The sequence below is a fragment of the Nestor notabilis genome, unplaced genomic scaffold, assembly GCF_000696875.1.
Source record: "Nestor notabilis isolate BGI_N333 unplaced genomic scaffold, ASM69687v1 scaffold11703, whole genome shotgun sequence".
Classification (NCBI taxonomy): Eukaryota; Metazoa; Chordata; class Aves; order Psittaciformes; family Psittacidae; genus Nestor; species Nestor notabilis.
The window spans coordinates 104,474-128,678 of NW_009921260.1; the positions used below are offsets into that span (position 1 = coordinate 104,474).

Genomic DNA, 24,205 nt, shown 5'->3' on the forward strand with positions numbered 1-24,205 from the left:
AATGTCACACTATGTCTTTTTCCTTCTGAAATTGATAGTCTAATTATTAAAATAGTTGCAGGGTTTGCTGTAATCATCACCCTGTTTAACTGCTGCTCAGCAGGTTTCTGCTCTTACATCTAAAGCACTCTCTAAAAGTCACAGCTGCACAGGGCTAACAGTGAGGATGGGATCTGACCCAGTGTCCCAGCACATGGCAGAAGATTAACACATCAGATCAAAGCTAAAAAACAGCACAACACATTCGAGGGTGGTGATTCTATGAGAACTCTATTTCATCATCTTACAGCTCAAATGGATGCAGGGAAATTATTTGCTCAGAAAAATGAAGCATTATTTAAATGGGTAGAGATGGAGAAGGACTGCAGAATCTCACTTCAGATCCGCAATTTTGCCTATTTTCTTGCCTCAAATAATCTCACAGTTGAGTGGGGAACTAATTTCAAAGCAATCATTCTTTCGTTAAAACAGAAACATGCTCTTTAATCTCTTCATTCAGACAGGACAAATGCAAACATAACCAACACCCAGCTTCTCCCTGGAGTTCAGTTATACAGGCTTTGAAAGCAACGCCATTCAGATCCATCATTCAGAGGTAAATGCTATGCAAACTTTAAAAACCCCATTCATCTGAACACGCAACACAAGCTTGCAGAATGGTCTCCATTCAGCACCTACTAACAGACATTGAAGGACTTTTGTCATCTCCAAACTTTGAAGCTAAAAACATTCTGAAGCTGCCGTAATATTAACATCCTTAGCTCAGAACTCATCCATTCAGAGCTTACAAAGCTCCTTCAGTCTTTCCTCCAAAACCTGCAACCTTTTTTGCCTTAGGATTAGAGCTTCAGCTCAAAAATGCCAACCTCCAAACCCAGCAGAGGAGTTTAACAAGTGCCCATATAGTAGACCAGTTGCAGTGCATGCAGAAGTATAATGAAAGAAGAGGCAGTAGAAGGCTGCATGTAACACGCAGACCTGGAAGTCTGAAAGGAGGCTGAGTATAGATACAAAGAGAGATCTCTGAAGAAAGGGTTAGACTTCAATCCAATCCAGGGTGGTTTAAGATGTACAAAGCGAAAAAAGCTAAGTAAAATAAACCAAGGTAAGGTACCTATATATTGCTTTTAACTGTCTATATCAGAAAATCATAGAATGGTTTGGGTTGGAAGGGATTTTTGATAAGGGCCCTTAGGGATGGGACAAGGGGGAATGAATGGCTTTAACCTGCCAGAGGGGAGACTGAGATGAGCTCTGAGGCAGAAGCTGTTCCCTGGGAGGGTGCTGAGGCGCTGGCACAGGGTGCCCTGAGAAGCTGTGGCTGCCCCATCCCTGGCAGTGTTCAAGGCCACGTTGGCCAGAGGGGCTTGGAGCAACCTGCTCTAGTGGAAGGTGTCCCTGCCTGTGGCAGGAGGTTGGCACTAGGTGAACTTTGAGGTCCCTTCCAATCCAAACCAGTCTGATTCTATGATGCATCCCTGCCTGCATTTATCATTTCATATTAAGTAAAGCCCCACTTTTTTTAGAATGCTTTCTTCTACTGCAACAGAAGCAATAATTTGATGCGAAAAGGGTACCCTTCCTGCTGAAGCTCGTATCCAAAAATGAGATCTCACAGGTGTCCAAGTAAACCTAAATCATAGCACACTCCTCACCAACATCCAGGTGTGGTGATATCTGATACTTCAAGGAACTTCTCTTGAATTAAAAACATGTAACAGGATTTTAACCATAGGGTGGGTAAATTAAAGACAGCTTTAGATTCTATTTTCCAGGAGAAGCCATTAATAACTTCCCTATAATTACACTGGCAGAAGAAGGATGAACAGAAGAGTTAGCACCGAATGTGACTCATCTTTTCTGCTAAATCTTTAGCTAAGGCATAAGCAAAGAATTGTCATTTTGCAGTGTAATGTCACATGAGCATCCATCAGAAATCAACTCACATGAAAATCTGTACATTAAAAAGAAACAACAAACAAGGAAAAGCTACCAGACACCTCTTGCAATGGCACATGTCTGATCTGAGTTACCAACCTACTGCATGAAAGTTTCCACTTAGCAAAGGCACTGGGACTTTACCTTCACATTTGATGCTCTTTTCTGAGCACCAACAGTCCTGAATCAATTTCTGTGCAGTTGCCTTAAACCTTCTTGCTAATTTTAACTAGAAACTGGAAAGGCTGAGACTTCTGACTACAGGACATAAACCAAAGAGATCATCCAGCAGGAACACACCCCACTAGTAACAGCAGCATAGGTTGGAGAAAAAATGGTATCAAGGGTTACCTCTCTATTTTGACTACACTTGGCAAGCATGCTACAAAGCAATGGGGAGGAGCAGTAACAGTGGCCAAGTAACTGCTACTCCCCCCTTCCTTTCAAAATAAACATATGAGAAGTGGTAGCTGCAACACTCTGGCCTGATAAATGGGTACTACAGTGCAATGGAAGCCTCCAGCATTGAAAACCCAGAACTGGAGCTGGTAGTTAACACTCCACACCCAGCAGTAGTACACTGGAGAGTCATGTTACTGCTGCAGTATGGAAGGCAGCATGAACTATGTGAAATTATCTTGTCCATACCTTCCAAACATGAATGTAATTCCAGGTAGGCTGAAACAGATTCATTTGGGTTTGCAGCATCCTGGCTCCCACCAGCTGCACTATTTCTTGGGAGCTTTCTGTAGAATAGGAAGTCAATAGGAAAGTGTGCTGTACTGGAATACACATCAGTATATAACACTATTTCCGCTAATTTGGGGTTCATATTTTATCTGAAGACCAAAATTTAACATAAATCTAGGATTGGGAATGTTTTCACAAGACAGCATGTTTAGACTTAGATGCCTATTTTCTCCTTTATATTCTCTGATGGGATAAGGCACCTCAGAAGTGCAGATGACAGAGGTCTGCCTTGCAAGATCAAGTCACTGAGAAGTCAAGGGAAGCAGAGAGAGTCTAAAGGAGAGAGAAGATCTACCCCCCAGTGCTGCTTCTCCTGTCACTGTGTTTCCTTTGGAGATTCCCCCTGTTCCCTTTGAATGGGGGGAAGAAGGAGTATGACACAGATGAAGTACAAAATGCAGTTACTAACCCAAGCAGAAAGGTTGCAGTGTTCAAGTAACTGCAATCAAAGATAAATCTAAAAAGCAAATCTTTCACCAGGTTACTCACAGCTCCATGTAAGGAAGAGCTGTTTCTTAAGAGTGTTGAGAGAAAGAAAGAAAGAACCCTGAGATACCTTCTCACTACTAGAGCTTTCTCTAGGAGCAGTGAGGACTCCTTCCCCACGACTTCCAGTCAGAACTGAAGTTGACATGAGCTGTCTGCTCACCAAGCCACAGCAACAACTGGTATCCACAATGCATCATGGAGGCTGGGACAATTCCACAAACAAGGAAGGAAGAAACAGCTTCCCATAACACTCTTCATCCTTGGAAAACTTAAGTCCCTTCTGCTTCAAAAAGACCGTTCCTTAATCTTTCTCCATTTATTATTGCATTATATAAATTCAAGACCTTTATACATCATCAGCAACATCATACTTAGAAATCTACACATTAAAACCAAGTCCAAGCAAATCCATCCCATGCATATGTCTCTACCAGTCTCAACTGAAATTTCAATGGGGATAAAACCAGAACTCTTGGACTAACACTTGTCTCAGGAAGAAAAACAGACAAAAAACCCAAACCGGAACCCTACAAATGATGGACAGCATCAATCTGTCAAGAAATTCCTGAAACAACTCAGAGGTGTGGTAGGAAAGTCATCATAATTTTCCAAGTGGCTACAATCAAGATGAAGTTTAAGTCAGTCTTCCCTGATCAAGTTACACAGAAATAGGAAGGCTACTGAAGAAAGATCTAGAAAGTTGGGACAAAATATATAGAGTGAATTGTCAATATGCTCTTAGTTTGCGAACTCTCCCTTATCCCAGCTGTAGTTGGGATTCTTCCTGGATGTGTTTAATCCAATTTCTACCCTGTTGACTAATGTAGACCTAAAAAACAAGGAACACAGATGCTGGAGCACCCCTGCATGGCACTTGGTGCTATTCTGAAAGCTGGATCCCATCTCTACAGTAGACATTAATCAGTCTGCAGGGAAATAGCTTTGTTTACCAGTTCTGCTACGGAGGTTAAACAGAAGGAGAAGGAAATGTTTCCTTTGGAAGGAACACATATGGCTCATACTAACTGCTGATGTCTATGAAACATGGGCTTTGTCTTCCTATCCCTCCAATCAACTTCACAGAAACATATTAAGTTGGACTGAGAGAAGAGGAAGAGGAGTTAAAGCTCTTGTGAGAGTGGATGAGTGCTTGTAATCTCTTTGCCATGGCTTTTCTCATACCCCCACCTAATGATTAAAACTAAGTTAAAGCAACTCACTGAACCGGGCAATGAAACAGAGCAACAAGAAGATCAAGTAATTCCCAGCCAGATGCAAGCACCAAGGAAGGGAGCATCGTATTGCCTCCACCACTGAGACTGCAAAGAAATAACAAACTGTATGTGGCTTTTCCAGACACCCCACAAAGCCATTCTCCCTTGTTCAGTAATTCCAAAGGCAGCATAACCTTCCTAAGTGGCTCACAGGCACACACACACCCCCATTCTGTGCTGGGGTGGTGTTCAGAAGTGCAACACCATTACATGCTTTATTAAACCTGTAAGTAGCTTCTTGTGGTACAGGACATGTAAACTCTGCAGACTGAATCTACTTGTGTGAGCTGGAAGAACAGGGAAGGAGGTAGCAGGCAACCCAATTGTCACAGCTTCTGACACTGATGGCAGCACCACCAAGAGTCTTTCTCCTGTTCACAAGGTGGTAACTTTGAGGACCCTGATTAATGTGTATTTCTCAGGCAGATGAATTCAAATCTACACAGCATCTTCCATGATCCAGATGAGACTGATAAGTAGCTGGAAGGCATGAAAATTCCCATCTGAATTTATTAATGCAGACTAGAAAAAGTAGTTTGAAACACTAAAATCTAAAAGACACATAGACCACAGCTGAGCTTATCTCCTAAGTGGTTCCAAGGCAGGGAATGGACTCAGTCTTCCAGCCACCCTGATGGCTAAAGAGGAGAGCTGCAGTGCAGTGTCTACTCTTCACATCAACACTGCAATCTCAGAAGGCTGGTATTGGATGAGCTTTAAGGTCCTTCCAACCCAAACCATTCTGGGATTCTATCATTGATTTAGGCATCCAGAATATCTGAAAGGGATCAGGGAAAAAAAACCAAAACAACAAACCAAACAAACAACTGCAAACAAATGTGCTACACACACATAGAGTTCAAAATGTCATTCACAGCCTTACCTAATGTGACAGGCGTCCTGGAAGGACACCATCATTAAGAGAGACCTTAAATGCTAAGATTACAGACAATTTCCACAGCATTTTAAACGATTTTACACAAGCAAACCCTATGTTTAGTTCACAATGTAAGTGCCATGCAGCTTTTACTTAAAAGAAAATTACAGAGAAGGAGCTTTCCATTCACATGTGATCAGTGCAGCGAGAATCAGACCCTCAGGGTTTGTGGAAAACTACCCTGCACAAAATTGGCTTAAATTACTATATGTGCAATGGTGAGAGATAAGAAATAGAGAAGAGCTATTTCCACTGGAGCACCAAAGGATGGTAAAGTGTACAGACGGAAATGATAGGTTTCTCTGGCTTGACTATTATGATTCTAGTGTGCTAAGAGTACAATGAATGTATTGTCATTCATACAAGCCTTACAACAGAGTCAGGAGACAGGAAGGTATTAGCATACCCAGCAAATAGCTGTCTATAGAACAGCATTTTCACGGCACTACCAACGCATCTCCTGCCACCAAATAGACTGTAATGATTTGAAACTAATACGGTGATAATCTTTTGTATAAGGTTTCCAGTAATTACTTGACAATAAGACACTGTCCTTAGTAAAGATGTTCACATACACAAGTAAGGGGAGGATTTAGGGGTGGGAAAGGGGGGCAGCAATTGGATGTTTAATTTCATTGATCATTTTTCAATTCAACTTATCACTTGCTGAAATAAGTTTCTATTGTTCCAATTTAGGGTGAGAAAGTATCTCAAAGCAAAACTTCTCTTTCTGTATCTACCAGATCTTATCATTCAATATAGAGCAATGTAAATTACTCTTTCCTTTCTCGATGCTACAATAAAACATTGTACACACAGGGAAGCAAACAGATCTTTACATTAAAAAAGATACACAGATACACTTTTAAATCTTAACCTCTGTTGAAGAAATCCCCTGTGGTTTGATGTTCAGCTGATCAAGAGGAAAGCACATGAGAGGCAGAGTATTAGCTTGGATTTAGTGGGTTAGGGGCAGGACTCTCAGATGAGCGAAACTTCAATTACAGCCTAATTTGATGTATACCCAAGTACATGATTGCAATTCAATGAACATCTCTTCAGAATTAAACAATTCCAGTTTGTTTTCAGCTCAGCCTGTGTGCCTGCATTACAGATTTGCTATTATCCCCACTAAAATCAGTCAGGCTCTGGAAGCACTCATCCGTGCAACCCCAGCGTGTCACAGTGCTGCAGCAAAACTAACCTCCACTGAGCCACCCAACCTTACCTGCTTCCTACATAACCACACCACTCTTCTAACATTTCTTGTAGCTGGCTGCCTGCCAGAGTAACCCAGCAGTGAATCCAGCAATGTCTCTCCTGATGGGCATCCAACCATTCATGGTTATAACTTACCTTTCTGGTTTTTAACCTTCTTATATCAATGAATATGAAAGGGTTGGGCACCTACTCAACTATGCTGATATTTGGCTGCTCTAGAAGATTGCCTTCCCTCTGTTTAGCTATGATACAACACTAGATATGCTATTCCTGGCAACTCGGTCCCATTCTAACCATGAATTAATTCCTTCAGATTTGAACAAGATGCAAGATCACCAAGGGGGAATTAAAAGCACTTGTCATGTAATAGAAGTGTGATCTGTGTAGTCTGAATATCTGCTCCACGCAACACTCTATAGTCAAGGCATTGTAAAAGCATCAGTGCACTGATCATCACATGAGAGACTAAGTTGGCAGAAAGTAGGACAGTGGACAAAGTGATCTCGTTTCTGCAGCAGTCCTCTATTTGCAGAGAAGTGAAATGTTTAAATCAATAACATTATACTCTGAGCAATCCCATACTTCAAACTCCTCCAACCTCTTATCATCCCCACCCCAAATACAGAATGTCTCTGGAACCACCTTCTGATCTCCCCACCTAAGAGTCAGTGGGTGTCCCTAAGGTGCAGCTCAGGGTCAGTTAAAAAAAATAAAGAGAAAAGCAGCTCACTGAACAGCACTTCACCACATGAAGGCAGGATTAAGACACATCTTGCATATGTCAGGCGCAGTAACAGCTCTCGAATCACAGTAAATAACAAAGGTAAGCACCTACTATCCTTGAAGAACTACTGATGTTCTCCTGTGCACTTCAGGACACCAGCAGAATCAATCCCAGCATTTACTCCCGGCAGCCCTGAGCAGACTCGCCTGACATGCAGTGCTCCATCACAAGATGATTTATGCCTGATAAAGTATTGTAAAGGCAGGCAGATGAAGCTGACTGACAGCCAAACTGTTAGCTGACTACAGTAAAAGTATCCATAATTACCATGCACTACTCCAAAGGCTTACAAAGAGGGCTGTATCCAGACATAGCTCCAATTCAAACATTCCTTTTGATAATATGATTGAAATTCATGTCACTTTTACCCTTTTTTCTTGCCTAAATTAAATATGAATGAAAGAAGAAGGTCCAATAGGCTGTCAGGTTTCTACACAGTTGCCATCTGGGAGGAAATACTCATCTTGCATAAACTTGCTGGTTTAATGCAACCTACCTTTGACTATTAATTCTGCATAATTGGAAACTCCAGATCCACCGTCGGAGCGAATGACGCAGCGGTACTTGCTGACGCTGCGCTGGGAGGTGTCAGCCACGCTCACCGTGGCAGAAAAGCGTCTGTGGTTGACCACTCGAGTGACCATCAGTGCCGTGTCCCTTCCATTCCACTGCTGCAAAGGCAGACAAAGATAATGCAAGTCATGAAGACACCCAGATCATGCACCCATGCGCGGTCCATTCCTTGTTACGCTTCTTTCCTGTGAGGGTGCTGAGGCGCTGGCACAGGGTGCCCAGAGAAGCTGTGGCTGCCCCATCCCTGGCAGTGTTCAAGGCCAGGCTGCACACAGGGGCTTGGAGCAACTGCTCTAGTGGAAGGTGTCCCTGCCCATGGCAGGGGGTTGGAACTGGATGAGCTGGAGGTCCCTTTCAACACAAACCAGCCTGGGATTTTGTAATATATGGGCATTTGATGCGTTATATTCACTGAAAAGGCTAGAGAGGGAAAGCTCACGCTACAGCATTGTACTCAGTATATTTAGAGGTCTGGCTAGGATAGGAAAAGACAGCTACTGAATGGCTTGTAGGCACCTGGGAAAATGCTACAAATGAGCAGATTTTATAAACTTGGCATTTTCAGATGTAAAACTTTGATTCTGAACCAATTCATATAAACTGGCTGGATGAGCAGACATCCTTCTATGTCCCACCTTCCCCAATACACCTCTACCAATGCCAGCCCACATTTTCCCAAATGGAAAAAGGACAGATGAAGAATTAGAAAGAGATAGTTCTTCACAGGAAAAATACCTAAACTTGCTCAGCTGGCCTGGTTTATTAGGAGTTTCAAAGGAGAACACAATGCTGCTTTGCCAATTCCCAGTAATGAGTTTTTGGGGGTGTTTCCAAGGCTATTTTCATTAAATGTTTCAATTTTAGAGGATGGAAAACAAGTATCCAGCAGCAACAATAACAAATTCCTCCCGAGCCCGTTTCTCACAGGAAAAGGTTCATGCAGTGCTTCAGGTCGGAAGTGGTTTTATACGTATCAAGACATAATGCAGAAAGATTTCACCAAAAGAATGCAAAAAAGGATAAAGAATAAGCCAAAAATATCCATTAGTGGCTGCTAAAAGTACACCACAGGTTAATAAACTTCAGATTAAAATGGCATTTTAGGAGAACAGCTGTGATGAGAGTACACTTAAAGTGCCTGTCAAGTCCTTTTTACATAATGCCAACCGCTTTTCTCACCAACTCAAGCCTTTTCCCAATAGGAATTTCCGTTCTCATGATTAGGTAAACTGATTCCTCCCCCAGCATTTCAACTACATTAGAAATTGTTATTTTTCAAGTTTATTACAATGTCTGAAGTCAATAAAAAAGCTTGAGAAAAAGCTCTCAATTGTTTGACTACACATGCCACAGAGACCGTGACACAGGCTATTCCGGGCTGCCTCTGATGTTACAAGGATGGGGTGGTCGGGCCAAGCTGAGAATGAAATCTGGTGCGTGGCTTATGTTGGCCCTATGTACATGCACAGTGCATCCAGCAACAGACTTCTCTTGACTTGCTTGTGATGTTAGGTGTTTAATAGCACAGAATTGACAGGACAAGGGGGAATGGCTTTAACCTGCCAGAGGGGAGATTGAGATGAGCTCTGAGGCAGAAGCTCTTCCCTGTGAGGGTGCTGAGGTGCTGGCACACGGTGCCCAGAGAAGCTGTGGCTGCCCCATCCCTGGCAGTGTTCAAGGCCAGGTTGGACACAGGGGCTTGGAGCAACCTGCTCTAGTGGAAGGTGTCCCTGCCCGTGGCAGGGGGTTGGAGCTGGATGAGCTTTCAGGTCCCTTCCAACCCAAACCATTCCATGACTCTCTAAGTTTAGAAGAGCTGAAGAGCTCAGTTGTTTTAAAAGCTTCTACAAGAGCTCTATGTATAGTATATGGTAACGTCGGGACTCACAGATCACAGATAAATTACTTCAAAGGGCAGAAGAAGTAATTTTGTCCTGCACTAGGAAACATGCACTCCACAATTTCAGTTTGATGTATGTCCCGTTTCTAATGCTAGAACTGAAAATGAGTTCTTACGGTTTTTACTACACCCACCTGAATAGCAGGACCCAGCCTTTGAAGTCCAACTAGCAGGGTGAAAGTACAGACATTAGGAAAGGAAATGGCTTCGTATTTTAGTGAGGGACTAAAATGAACAATCTGCCCTCAATGCAGCCGAGGAAAACTGGGAGGAAGAAAAACAATAGCTACAAACTGGTTTTGCTTGGTTTCACCAGCTAGGGAGTAACCTCAGAACTGAGAGTAGGTCTCCTTCTTGACATATCGTCACTGGTTCTGGGCTGAGGACATTTTTGGAGAGTGACAGAAGATTGCATAATAAAGCAGAAGTGAAGAACCATTCCACTTGTTCTGTCTCGTCTGCTTTATGACCTCCTTAAAGGTACACTGGCATTCATTTGAATGAAAACTTTTGCTGTCACTGTCCATATTTTCCATCTTCTCTATCATGATTCTGTACTTTGTCACCTTAAACTCTCACCTAGAAGCAATTCAAAGCAGTTCTCAAAGGATCTTGATGAGAAGATTTTGCCCCACCTCCCAGTCTTTCTCTATTGACTTATTTTACTTGGAAAAGGAAACAAACCAAAACCAAACCAACAAACCAAAAACCCCACCCCAAAAAAGGCACATTACCTGGAGCCAGAGCTTGTCATGCTGTGACCACTTCCCCCCAGCAATGCACTGGAATGTCGCGTTCTGTCCCACGTTCACCTCCACATTCTGTAGTCGGAGGAAATGAGGTGCTTTTCCTAACAAAAGATGAGAAGTATTGCAAGGGTAGAGCAAGGCAGTGATGGGCTTTTCATCATCACACCAGCAGATACAAACTCAGCAAAGCACCAGGGCCTATCTTGGACAAAGGGATTTTGTAAAATAAAGCTGTCCTTCAGCGTTTAACTGCTCAGTGCAGAGTGAGGTGGATGATGGACTTGACAGAGGATGGCCTGAGGGACCATAGAGAGCTCTGGCACAGCTAAAAACACAGACTGAGATCAAATCACAAGTTCATGGGCATCAGCACCATCTCTCAGTGCTTGCTATAAAGAGCAGTTGAGTAATTTCTTCTCTTCAGAAAGCTGTGTTTCTAAAAAGGTCAAAAAAACCCTCAAATGCTCCTGAGTGTGTCAAGCATGACTGACCCAAAGCCAGTTTTCCCAAGGGTCTTTTTCCCTTTTAATTTTATTGACTATCAAATACATCCTAGACCTTTAAAATAATAATGTGTCATTAATACCAAATCGGGTATTAAATTAAATTTTCATCTAACTGACAGTATTGAATCACTGCATTAGTTTAAGATCACAGATATCAGAGTTTTTCTGATACTAAATTCAGTATTAATTCAATATTAAACCACTGATATTAAAATGCAGACAGCACATTCGTTCACAAAGCAACCAGAGCAGAGGACTCCCTTTCTGACTAAATACCAGGCTCATTCACCTCTGTATATTAACATAGAAGAAAACAAAAAAGCTTGCAGTAGTGAATCTGACGCTTTTAAATGAACTTAGTTCCTCCTGGGCTTCAGAAGAGTTTGGGCACCATTTGGAACCATTGAGCAGGACACACTGAAACAGCCTTATGAGACTCCAAAGGTCAGAGATTTTCAACTTCATCTTTGCATTTCTAGTATGATTAGACACCAAGGAAATAATTTCAGAGGACACTAACCCATATTTTTCTATTGGAACCAAATAGCTTCAAAAGGATTTGGGCATCTGTGTCTGTGCAGGAAGCTTCACACAGAAGTATTTGTGTACTACAGACACATGAACAGAGAACACACACCAGATGTTTGTATCTAGCTTCTGTATCCCATTCACCACATGCTCAGCATGCTGACACCTCCTGAAAGATAATGACTGTACCATCATGCTCTCTGGGGATCAGCAATTGGCACCAAAGTTTACTGGAACACTACCTGTGGGTGACAGAATGTACTACATGCTATTTACAGGCTAACACTAGTACTTTCTGCCTGCAGTCTTGTGTGGGCAGATATAAGCCAGCTCCACATATGAAGCTGTCTGGAGTAGGTGAGTGCAGTCACATGAACCCCAGACTCCTCGTTCAGAGCATGAGGCTGGCCTATGACTGCACACACGGTCACTGCGATTTAGCATCATGAGAATCAATACTGCACTGCATTCCTTCCCAGGACAGAAAAAAAGGCAACACCAATGAAATAGTTATTTGTCTCCATTACTGTGTCATCAGGGGCACTACACTGTGGTTTTCCTGCTACTTAGGTCTGTCTGCTGTGCTGTCATCTCTGAAGGTAAAGCAGAAATGCGTAACACCAGTAATTTCAGTAACCACCAGGGCCATCAGGAGTATCATGGTTCCCATGGCTTGAGTTCTACCAATTGCAAAAAGAGTATGAGGGGCAAAGCTTGTACAAGTCAATGGAACAGACTCTGGTGACATTTACCCTGGTGGGTGTCATCACTCAGCACAAAAGCAATGCTGGCAATCAGACAGGAGAAGCATTTACAGAGACCCTGCAGCTTGTACTGAGTTCTGTATGCTGCGGGTTGCAAACCAATTCAAAACGGAGTAGTCAACTGTTTGAATCACTTCTCTTTGGGTCACCAAGAATGCACTCAGTTCTTAAAAGGGACCTGCATATATTGGAGTAATGGATTATAAAACAGTTTAAATACTTCAGTTAAATTAAGCAGGGGTGTAACACAGCATCCTTTCTCTGGTTTTTAATCCCATGCCTTGTCCAGGCTTCACCCCGCAGTTCAGTGTCCTGTCTCTCAGTGAAGAAATTGGTCATCACCCAACAGTCTGTGAAACACATACAGACCATTTGGGGAATATGTCTGTATGCTGCAGTTATCAGCAACATCTGGTTCATACAGATTCTAAGTATTTCTTAATGAAGTAAGTGCACCCAAAGGCCTGAGCAATGAGCACATGGTAAATACAAATATAATTCAGTTAAGCAGCAATTAACCATACTGCAGTTATCAGGAATGTCCTGTTAGACTTGAGCAGAACCGTATCTGTCACATTGAGTGGCAGCTGTTCTCTGAAATCCTCATTGCAAGAAAATCAGTTGATTTTACTCCATCGATATGATCCATGAATTTTTGTGTGAGCAGCTGTCATGGACTGACTAAAACTATGGCCCAGCGAGAGGGGCTGCTAAAGGCTGTTAAAGCAAATTAAATCTTCAGAAGAAATTGCATATGACATCCACAAACCAGACACACAAAGTCCTCAAGCCACACTGTAGATGCACAGAGAAACCAAACAAGTTTAGACTCAAAGACTAAGGATAAAGGTTTCCTTAAATAGAAAAAAACATATATCTAAGTGTATTATTATGGCTACAGTAGGGGAAACATGACACGAATATTCTGAACAGTATGATGAACCTGCTTTAGCTTCCTCTCCTGTACAAGTGTATTGTCTGACTGAGATTTAATGATAAGATCTTTATGGGCTGAGTGGGTTTAACCTTTGTTGAGAAACCTTTAGGATATGTCCTTTACCAAGGAGATACTGAAACTATTTGTTTGTTCCTGAAGTTACCCACACAGGATATCATCAGAAGCTTTTCAAATTGTTTTCTACAGCAATATGATTCAGAAATAATAAAACAATCAGTTTTATGTTCTCATAACAAAAGAGGAAAAAAGACTTCCACAGATGGCCTGGCGCTAGCTACAGCCTGAGAGCACATTTGCCTCTTGCACAACTTGCAAAGTTAGATAATTATACAAAGCTGATTGTCTTTATGTGTCTCAGAGGGATACGAGATGACATTTTAGTGCTGACCAAATTGGGTAACTCACTCCTTTAGACTGTAAAGTGTGGTAATAATACACTGATATGGTTAGAAAAAACAAAGAGTGCTCACTGCATGGATGGGCGAGAACTCTGACTTCATCCACAGCTATGTACCCTGGGTGTCCTTTCAAAGAGACAGACTCAAATATCACCTGAAACACAAAACAAGAAAAGTTTTCTTAAGAAGAATGGTTACACTTGGCCAGACACCAAGTTCTGCTCTTACTCCAGCATCTGAGTCATTCAAGGCATTTCCATCAGGAGTAACGAAGGGATAGCAAGGCAATTCAGTCTGTACAGGTATACCAAAGACTGGAAATCTGTTTGATATGAAAAATAAAGTTAGAGCAACATTCATTAGGATTAGAGACAACTATGTGCTGCTTGTTTTTGGAAGAGCAAAACATACCCTGTGTATATACACACCTATATTCACTTTAAGCACCAGCCCAAGAACATTAGGTGGATTATTATTTGACATCTTGTTCTCAGTATGCCCGGGAATGTTGAAGAATGCTGTACATGCATGTACTATTGAACCAATAACCCTGCATGGATTCTCCTGGACAACACCTCCAATTTGGCACACATGCCACTGCAAGACTGGAAAGCAAATCGTGAGCAACGGATGATCCTGGATTCTAGTTATTAGGCTGAAATAGGAATCTCCCAGATACAATGAAGTTGTTTCTGCCTTTCCCTGGCTTGAACTAACATAATCTGAGAATAAATATTCACAAAACCCACATGTAGTATTTCTCTACATTAACGGTACACTAACTAGCAATTTCTATATTATGTGTGTAGCTGGGCAGTGAAAGTGTTCCACTAGTTTGGGTCTGAATAAACAGATACCCAGTTACAGAAGAACCAAAATCTCATTCTTCCCTATGGCTTTGAGATTTTACCCGGAAAACTGCCCTGAAGTATCCTGTTACCAAAAATATACAGGCTATCCCAAAATCAGCAGTGCTAGTAACTGCAAAAAAACAGAGATTATTAAAAGTAAGTTAACTACTGCCAAATAAACTAACCGAAAGTTCAGGAGAAAACAGCATTAAATATGATGCAGTTTGATCAACAATTAAAGGATATTAAGACATATAATCACAGAGTACACCTTATTCAGAGGGAGCAGTGTGGGGAGGTGCTGAGCTCCTCTCTGGTCACCAATGATAGGACAAGGGGCAATGGATTTAAACTGAAAAAGTGTAGATTTATATTAGACATTAGGCAGAAGTTCTTCCCTGTGAGGGTGCTGAGGCACTGGCACACGGTGCCCAGAGAAGCTGTGGCTGCCCCATCCCTGGCAGTGTTCAAGGCCAGGTTGGACACAGGGGCTTGGAGCAACCTTCTCTAGTGGAAGGTGTCCCTGCCCATGGCAGGCGGGTGGAGAGCTGGAGGAGCTTTAAGGTCCCTTCCAACCCAAACCAGTCTGGGATTCCACGATTCTATGAAATGGAATGAAGCTGCATCAGGGGAAGTTCAATTGGACAGTAGGAAAAGGTTGTTCACTGAGATAGTGATCTGCCTCTGGACATGCTCCCTGGGCTACTTGTTTCATAGGAGAAAATCTTGCAGTAATTTGTAACCTCTAGCACAGTGATCAGGGCACCGAGCTGGCCAGAGTTCACACAGGGTCTGGACTGCTCATAGGTAGTCCTGTGAGGAACAGGGAGGTGGACTCAACCATCCCTATGGGATTCCTTCCAACTTGAGCCATCCTGTGGTTCTGTGAGGAAAAGGGAAGTTTAGAAATGTTAAGCTGCAAGAGAAAACAGAAAACTGCAGCCTGATTATTTAACATCCTGGTGGTGCTACCTCTCAATTAGTGATTCTCTTCCCAAAGGAATTCTTTACTACTCTGAAAAAGAATGAATGGAGGGAGATGTAACGGATGCCATCCTCTGCATTTGAAACATGTCCTCAGTTTCATTCCCAGAGTAATGCTCACACTGTTCTAAACTGCTCATCTATGCATGAGTACACGATCATATTTGCAAGGACAGAGTGAATTAACATGTTCGGCTGGCACCGTTACCACTATCAGAGCAGGATTCCAGTGCAGATACTTGTGTCACAGGAGAAAACGCTTCAGTAATTTGTAACCTCTAAAATTCACCACTTGAACACGAAGTCAAGCCAGTTTTCAACACTTATTTTCACTCTAACTAAAAGCTGGTATCCCCAGCCTGCCACTGTTTAGCCTCTTCTTCAGCTCCTTCATCAGATTTAACCCAGGAAAAGATTCAGCTGCCCAAAGGCAGGTCACTGCACACCCTGGCTATGAAAGTGGAGCAGTGTGTCCTTTGGAAGTACAGAACTGTCCTAAATCATTTAGCTTTGCATCTGGGCTTCCAGAATGTAATTTCTATTCATGTTTCCATGAATTCCTAAGATCTGCTTCCCTAATTCAAAACACATCCACATGTGAGACCTTTGGAAATCCATCCATTAGGAAAAAAGACATCATAAAATCATGTAGAACACAAAAACTAACAGCAAAGGTATAAACTAAGAAGAAATAGTTAAATACATAGAAACAAAGTTCTACTCCAGAGGAAGGTGGACAAAAACTAGGAAGGAACAATTGTACAAGGAACATTAGAAGGAAGCAAGTCTCTGAAAGACAGTAACAATAAAAAAACCCAAGTGTTTTGTTATCGAGGCTCTTGAGATGCTTCTTAGGGGCTGCATAAAATCAGACTATAATGCAAGTCCTTATTATGGAAATTAAAACAATCTTAGAAATGAAATGTCATTAATGGTAAAAACTACACTTCCTGAGGAGGGCATGGAAGGAACTGCAGCTCCCTTCAGCCTTCAATTCCAGTGTAACATTACAGCTACAAAATCCTCTTTCGGTTTTGCATTAGTGAGAAGCTGTAAAGCCACAAAGAACTAAATTTCAATTTCCTGCAAGCCAAGAACTTGGAAAGAAAAGTTCTCCAAGGCACTGGCATTTAGTGCATGGCAAATGGAAGTACTGATACACAGAGAATTGCCTTCTGTTAATTACAACATGTCCAGAGGCTTTAATGCAACACAATATAACTTACACTGGTAAGAGTCAGCTCTACAAAACCCATGCACACCGGTGCAGAACCCACTGGGAAGGGTGGCGGATTCCTCTCAAGTCACACAACATTGTTCTGACAGACTAAGCTATTATCCCATCCTCTTTACACTTGGATATTCCTGTTACTTCCCAGTTCAAATTTCCATGTTGTCTTCATGTGTATTTTGGAGCATCTCAGCCCTACCAAAGCAAGAAGAGCACGGAAACATCCAGGTTTTCCTGAGAACAGGGAATTGAGACCCAACATGAGGAAAAGGCAGGAATAAACGCTGATGGGGCTCAGCTCTGCAAATTTCACACTATCTCTCACATCCTTTTAACTCCTGTTGGAAATGCAGTGTAATGGTTGAGACGCAGGCTTTTAACAATGCTTTACATTTAAGAAACTTCCCAAAAATTAATATAGATGAAAAACTGCAAAGCTTTACTCTAAAAAAGCATTCTAAAATGCTCAGGAGACCTGGCAATACTAAGTCATTTCATGTTCCCTTACCAATAAACAATCCTACACTTCACTGCTGCTCTATACCAACAGCATCTACGTTAGCCTGGCTCATCTGTTGTGGTATAACAGTTTTCTTCAGGCATGGATCAATAACATTCCTTGCTATACATCAAAAAACCTCTTCCAGGCAGGCTCCTGCGCTGCCCTTGGTGCATTCTGGGACTAAGCTCATCCTTATGGCAAGCAGTAACTCAAGATTACATGTATTACCTTTCTCCGAGAACTATTACAGCTTTTTCTCACTACAATCAGAACATCTGCAGGCTGGGAATCCATGCACGAGTAACTCCAGGGCAGACATCATAAATCTCCACCACCCCACCATTTATAGCTCAGCAGAGAGCTTTTGGATCCAGATGACTCTTGTGACCCTTGCACAGAACTACCAGACCCAAAACACAACCTCTGGCAATTGGCTGGTTACCAGTTTTCCACTAGTCCCATCTCCAAAGCCCAAAGTAGGTGTGGAAGTCTCAGACCCAGGGCATGCAGGGTTTGCCTGACTGAATTTTTTATGCACACTGCAATTCAAGGTGGTGGTTTCTGTGCATTAAGAGAATAACCGAACATTTTGCTTGACACAGATGTCATGATTTGGGAAAAATGTTCTTTTTTCTGTGTTCCTTGTTGCTTTTGATAACACAGAACATGCTTTCAGGCCTCTTTATGCACAAAGAGTTCTCCAGGCATGCAATTTTCATTTAAAGTTGACAAGTAACACTCTGATGGCACATGCTAGTTAGAGAGTGTGAAAGAGGACACTGCCTAAGCAACAGCACACCCAGGCTTGGGTCATCCTGCACCTCAGGACTCCCTCAGCCACAAGTGTCACTGCAGGCTGCCAAATAACAGTAATTTTGACCAAGTCCTTCATTGTGTTTTCTTCCTCACTTTTGCAAGCTTAAAGTCTTCTTTTTCTTTTTTAAACCTTGGATAAATGTAGAAACTCACAGACCATCATCAGGAGTGGTTTATGAAATCAGGGACTGAGGATAGGTCAGTCCATTAGATTCCCTGTAACTTCACTTGCAGCACTGGAGCTGTTGGAGCAAGTCTAGAGGAGGCCACGAGGATGGTCAGTAGTTGGAGCAGCTCCCATATGGAGACAGGCTGAGAAAGTTGGGGCTGTTCAGCCTGGAGAAGAGAAGCTGCATGGAGACCTCAGAGCAGCTTCCAGTGTCTGAAGGGGGCTACAAGGATGCTGGGGAGGGACCTTCATCAGGGACTGGAGTGACAGGACAAGGGGTGATGGGTTCAAACTGAAACCATAGGGAACTGAAAAAATAGGGAAGTTCAGGTTAGATATAAGGAAGAAGCTCTTCCCTGTGAGGGTGCTGAGGCGCTGGCATAGGGTGCCCAGAGAAGCTGTGGCTGCCCCATCCCTGGCCGTGTTCAAGGCCAGGTTGGACACAGGGGCTTGGAGCAACCTTCTCTAGTGGAAGGTGTCCCTGCCCGTGGCAGGGGTTTGGAGCTTTGAGGTCCCTTCCAACCCAAACCATGCCATGATTCTGTAACAGTGGGATCAATCTCAAAGCCACACTTAAGGAGTAAGAATAACAAATACAAGCAGAAAGAAACATTACCCCATTCAGCAAAAAGTAAAACAGAAAACCCTTGCATTTCCAGGGAGGAACTCCTCCTGAGTACTTGCTGCTGCCTCCAATCTGTTCATTTTGCATTACACTGAAAAAAATCTTGTCTGATTTAAAGGATTTTTGCTCAGGAAAAGCAAAATTGACCTGCAAAAGGACTCACAAAAGAAGTAAGGCAGGCTCAGGAATTCCGCTATTGGTATAGCTAAGGACAGGAGCTCTCTTTGTGTGAGATCAGCCTGTCTTTTCCAGGTTTTTCAAGAACCAATTATCTGGGTGAAAGATCATTCCTGTTATCTCTGTGGAGCACCTACTACGAAGCAAATTCTGGTTCATGTTAATCTGAATGGAGTATAAGCATTTCACTGTGACTTCAGAGCAAGGGAAAAGTTGTTCACAGGCCTTAAAAGACCACTTTCCACCCATTTGCATCCCTTTATCCCTTCCACTCACCCTGCATAGTGTGCCTGTATGTATGCTGCTGCTATCCCCAACTCTTTTCCACAGGTGGAACATGAAAGCATTCTACTTCAGTTCTGATTTTACAGACTTCCAATCCCGTTATTAGAAGCAAATAAAAGGAAGAAAAAACATAAGCAAGCTTTTCTACCTGCTCTTTCCTATTCACAGGTTATTTGTGGACTTTTCATAGTTTATTCTATCCTCATTACACTCTCATAGGATCACACACTGATTTGGGTTGGAAAGAACCTTAAAGCTCATCTAGTTCCAAGCCCCTGCCATACACCTTCAACACCCGGTATGTGAGTCCATTGTGAGGAATCTTATCTAATTAAAACTAAAACAGTGATGGCAAAGTTGCCACATACAGTTTGAAGTGGACGACTAACAAGTTGCTATAAACTAATGTAACCAAAAAACAACTTAGCCATTACATGCATCAACTTTGTGCTTGTTTTGAAAGAAATAAATCTCAGAACAAGCACAACTTCATTAGGAGCAGTTCTAAATTGAAGAGGAACAGAGGATCTGGTGAAGAGTACACCCATGTTGATACCATGCTACAAGATCTTATTAGTAGCTTATGTACTTTTACCACTCCTATGGGCACGGGAAAAGTCCAGATGCAACGCTGAGTGAACAAATGTTCCTTCTTATGGAACCAATCACAGGCCAAAAACAGTTAAGGCAAATTTCTGCAGAGATGCAGTTCCACATCCGAACACTCGATTCTATTTACATTTACAGTGGCATGAAAAGTGCCAAACTCTATTTATATACCAATTTCATGATAAATAAGTGGGTCTTAGCTTGCCAATACTGTGACTCAGGCCCTATCCATCACCCTGTGACCTGGCAACTGAAGAAAAAGGGTGAAGTAGGAAGAACTCTGTCAAGATGCCTATAGAACCCCTCTGCTATGGAAATGCTATAGGTAAATTCATTCTGATGGGGGGAGGGGAAGGACAGATGATGTTCAGAATTGTTGCTAACAACAGCTAATCTCATACCCAGCCAAATGTTCTAAGGAAGAACATTCCAAACTCATACCTGATAAAAATGTGGCCAGAACGTACTGATGGCAAGTTCTGCTTTCACCCATCCTTCAGTAACAACCCCCGAGACATTCCATATGGGATTGCCCTGTGGTCCTCCGTTCACCTTCACGTAGACATTCAGAGAGCCGGGACTTGAACGGTCTCGGCTGGACAGGTAATAGTGGAAGTCGATGCAGTGGGTGTCATTTTCCTTCAGAGTAGGCAAGAGCAGGTGAGCTTTCTGCCCAGATGCTCGCCCAGAGCTGTTCACCATCATGAAGGAGCCTATGAAAGAAAGCAGAAAGAGAAGAAAAAGTGGGTTTACCTGGCTTTTGCAGTAAAAGATAAGCCGTGGCTGCTCCATCCCTGGCAGCGTTCAAGGCCAGCTTGGACACAGGGGCTTGGAGCAACCTGCTCTAGTGGAAGGTGTCCCTGCCTGTGGCAGGGGGTTGGAGCTGGATGAGCTTTAAGGTCCCCTCAACACAAACCAGGCTGGGATTCTGTGAAAAACAGTTTCATTAGAAAAGTCAGTGATTCCCTTAGAAGCCAGAAAACAAACCATCCATCTGAAGAGCTCAAACTAAGTATTCTATGCTCATTGTTAGGTAACAGAAAGAAAGGATATTAAAATTTAGGGTGTATATATATATACAAATAAATTCAGGGCCAAGTAGAAGCACTTTAATTAGACAATTTCAAAAATCAAAATAAAAACACTGGGCTCTCATGGATGATTTTATAATCTGTGATAAAACAGGCCCTGTAACCAGCAGCACAGACACACTTCAGCAGCAGTGAGGCTCTCCTACCGTGCAGCCACTCAATGGCACATTCAATAGGAACTAGTACAAGGGATCCAACTCACAGCTGATGTCTGCCTACATGGCCCCTTACGCTTTCAAGCCAATCTGTACCTGTACCTTGGCACTAGAAACTTAGGAAGGTTGTAATGTGTTAAAAATAAAACCAAACTGTTTTCAGAGCCCAACAGCAACACCTCGACTAGAACTAATGCAACAAGGACAATTATTCTTCTAGGAAGGAAGGACAGGCTGAATTTAGAGAAGGAAATACATACTAAGGCAATTTATGAGTTGGTTAACCTGGAAGCTTGCATCATATTAACCATGGTGCCTGATGTTGAACTGGCATTTTGATTCATCAAGCCGTTATTTCATAGCACATTGTGTCTCAGCTCATGTCGTTGCAGATGCATCAAGGTGACAAATGTTAGCAATAAGGCAAAACATTATGAGAGTTATTTGATTCAGTTCTGTTGAAAGGCTCTCCTTTATCTGTGTGCAGACACTCACCCTTGGAGAAAGCTAAAGAAAATAACCGAGAGTGGGGGGAATCTGTGTGTCAGCAGCCAGGCATGATAATTTTTAATCAAACACAGCCCTCTCGACATGCTGGTTCTGATGCTGCTGATGTTTCTCTCTGCTGGCCTCTTGCAGCTCCCAGAAGACTGAGTTTGAAAAGCTATGCCTCACTCCTAACCTATTGACTTCTCTATTCCAGTAGGGTGACACTGTGAGGAGCCTGATAACCATTTTGATCAATTCTGAGCAGTGAACAGCCAGATATTCTAAACTATATCAACAGAAACCAGCAACTTTCTCCTACAAATATGCTTTTTTCCCTTGTGTTTCTATGATAGATGGGCGTTTTGTAAAGCAGTGAAAAGCATGGATGCAGAAGGGAGGCAATCTTTCAAAGAAACAGAAAACACTCACTCTAGAGGCCTCAGGAAATTCAAGCCCAATGCAAGGAAGAGGGTGTGCTAAGAAATAGGAAAACTGAGAGGCAAGATGCTCTCTGGCAATCCTATGTTTCATTTTGATATGCTGAAATCACAATGGCTCCAAACCAAGACATTCCAGATTCACAGCACGACTTCAAGAAATGTTAAGAGCTGAATCCAAACTTTTTATATGTCTTTAATAATCAAAGTCCTTAACATGGGATCTTGACACATGTTCACTGCTGATATAATTCTGCTCCCCGTCAACCACAAAATCTCCTTCTTCAGCAAGTACATACTAATCTTAATCTACCCAAGTAAACTGAAGTGCAGAGAATCTGGGATTTAGATTCTGTTTCTCTGGCCCAAGATAAGTGGTTGTCAGGAAGTACAACTGACAAGAGGTGTGAAGAGGCAGCACAGGCAGACAGTTAAGGCTGGAAACCTGACAGACAGCCTGGATTCTAAGAGTAATTGTGACACTTCCTTTAATAATCTCTGTCAGCACACAGTCTGCCTGCTCTTCCCTTACAGATAAAGCAAGAACCGTTGTAAGAACCACTCTTCTACTCTGGGACAGTGCACAAGAGGGACATGGAGCAGCTGGAGCGAGGCCAGAGGAGGCCCCGGAGCTGCTGCGAGGGCTGGGGCAGCTCTGCTCTGGAGCCAGGCTGAGAGAGCTGGGCTGGGGCAGCTGCAGAAGAGAAGGCTCCTGAAGAGGACACCTTAGAGCAGCTCCAGTGCCTAAAGGGGCTCCAGGAAACCTGGAGAGGGGCTTTGGACAAGGGATGTAGGGACAGGACAAGGGGAATGGCTTTAATCTGCCAGAGGGGAGATTGAGATGAGCTCTGAGGCAGAAGCTCTTCCCTGTGAGGGTGCTGAGGCGCTGGCACAGGGTGCCCAGAGAAGCTGTGGCTGCCCCATCCCTGGCAGTGTTCAAGGCCAGGTTGGACATAGGGCTTGGAGCAACCTGCTCTAGTGGAAGGTGTCCCTGCCTGTGGCAGGGGTTGGAACTGGAGGAGCTTTAAGGTCCCTTCCAACCCAAACCAGTCTGGGGCATGTTAAGTGTTTCAATGATAGAAAAAGTTAGGGAGAAATTCACTTGTACAGATTTCTGTATAAAAGCAACAAGCTTTCGTCAGGGAGAAAACACATCAGCTCGTAGAAAGAGTTCGAAGCACTAATCACAATTTGATTTTTGCCACCCACAAAAAGTGAATCACAAGGTACAACAATGGCCTTTTGTGCAAGTGCTGACAACTCTAGAGAGAGCATGGAGCCTGAATCTAGGAACTGACAACATGAGCAAGTAAAACATCCATCCACCAAAAAGCACTTAGCAAAATCATTAGTCCGACTTACGAAAGAATAGCCTTACAAGCTACTGTCATATGCAAATTATTCACAGCTCCCTATTTACAGCTTAAGATTTATTTTTCATACAGTATGTCTAGAGACACAGGAAAAAATCCTATAAAAACACAACTGCCTGGTGAAGTCATGGTAAGAGGCATTAATTTATATGGGAGTGGAAAACATTAAATATTTCCATTTATAGTGCCATCTGTCAGAGAAAAGTACTCACACCTTGTCTAGAGCAGTTTGTTATATACTAACTAAGCCACACTCCTTATTTCTGCAGAGACTGAAGTGTAGCAGGTCCCACAACACCCGCTGTCTCTGGCTGGCCAAGGCACAGGCACAGCACCTCCAGCCTGCCCACTGTGGGGGTACTCACAGTTCATTCACAAGACTATCCTAACCTACACCATTCAGTTGTGGGCACATTATTATACCCTGTGCTCTGTAAACTGGCCTCCAAATGTACCCATCTGTACACATTCTTATTTTTCCATTCCACAGCATGAACTTGAATGGGTGTCCTGTCCCCTGTCCTCTAAGACCTCCCAGTTGTCGCTCTGCATGCTCCAAGATCAGCAGCTGAGATCACTGTCCTACTGACAGAGGGGAGATTGAGATGAGCTCTGAGGCAGAAGCTCTTCCCTGTGAGGGTG

At 42.8% G+C, this 24,205-nt stretch overlaps 1 protein-coding gene across 1 annotated transcript in view; it reads right to left on the reverse strand.

The window, feature by feature from the left end:
* The window catches only part of LOC104403026 (receptor-type tyrosine-protein phosphatase T-like), a gene marked incomplete at its 3' end in the record, with an annotated part of 167,887 nt that overhangs the window by 97,529 nt on the left and 46,153 nt on the right, over positions 1-24,205 (reverse strand). The window contains exons 3-6 of the mRNA XM_010011059.1: positions 20,460-20,731; positions 13,842-13,923; positions 10,601-10,716; positions 7,890-8,064 (exon numbers count right to left, since the gene is read on the reverse strand). Coding sequence (XP_010009361.1) covers positions 7,890-8,064; positions 10,601-10,716; positions 13,842-13,923; positions 20,460-20,731 — 645 coding nt within the window. The remainder of the gene's footprint in view (positions 1-7,889; positions 8,065-10,600; positions 10,717-13,841; positions 13,924-20,459; positions 20,732-24,205) is intronic.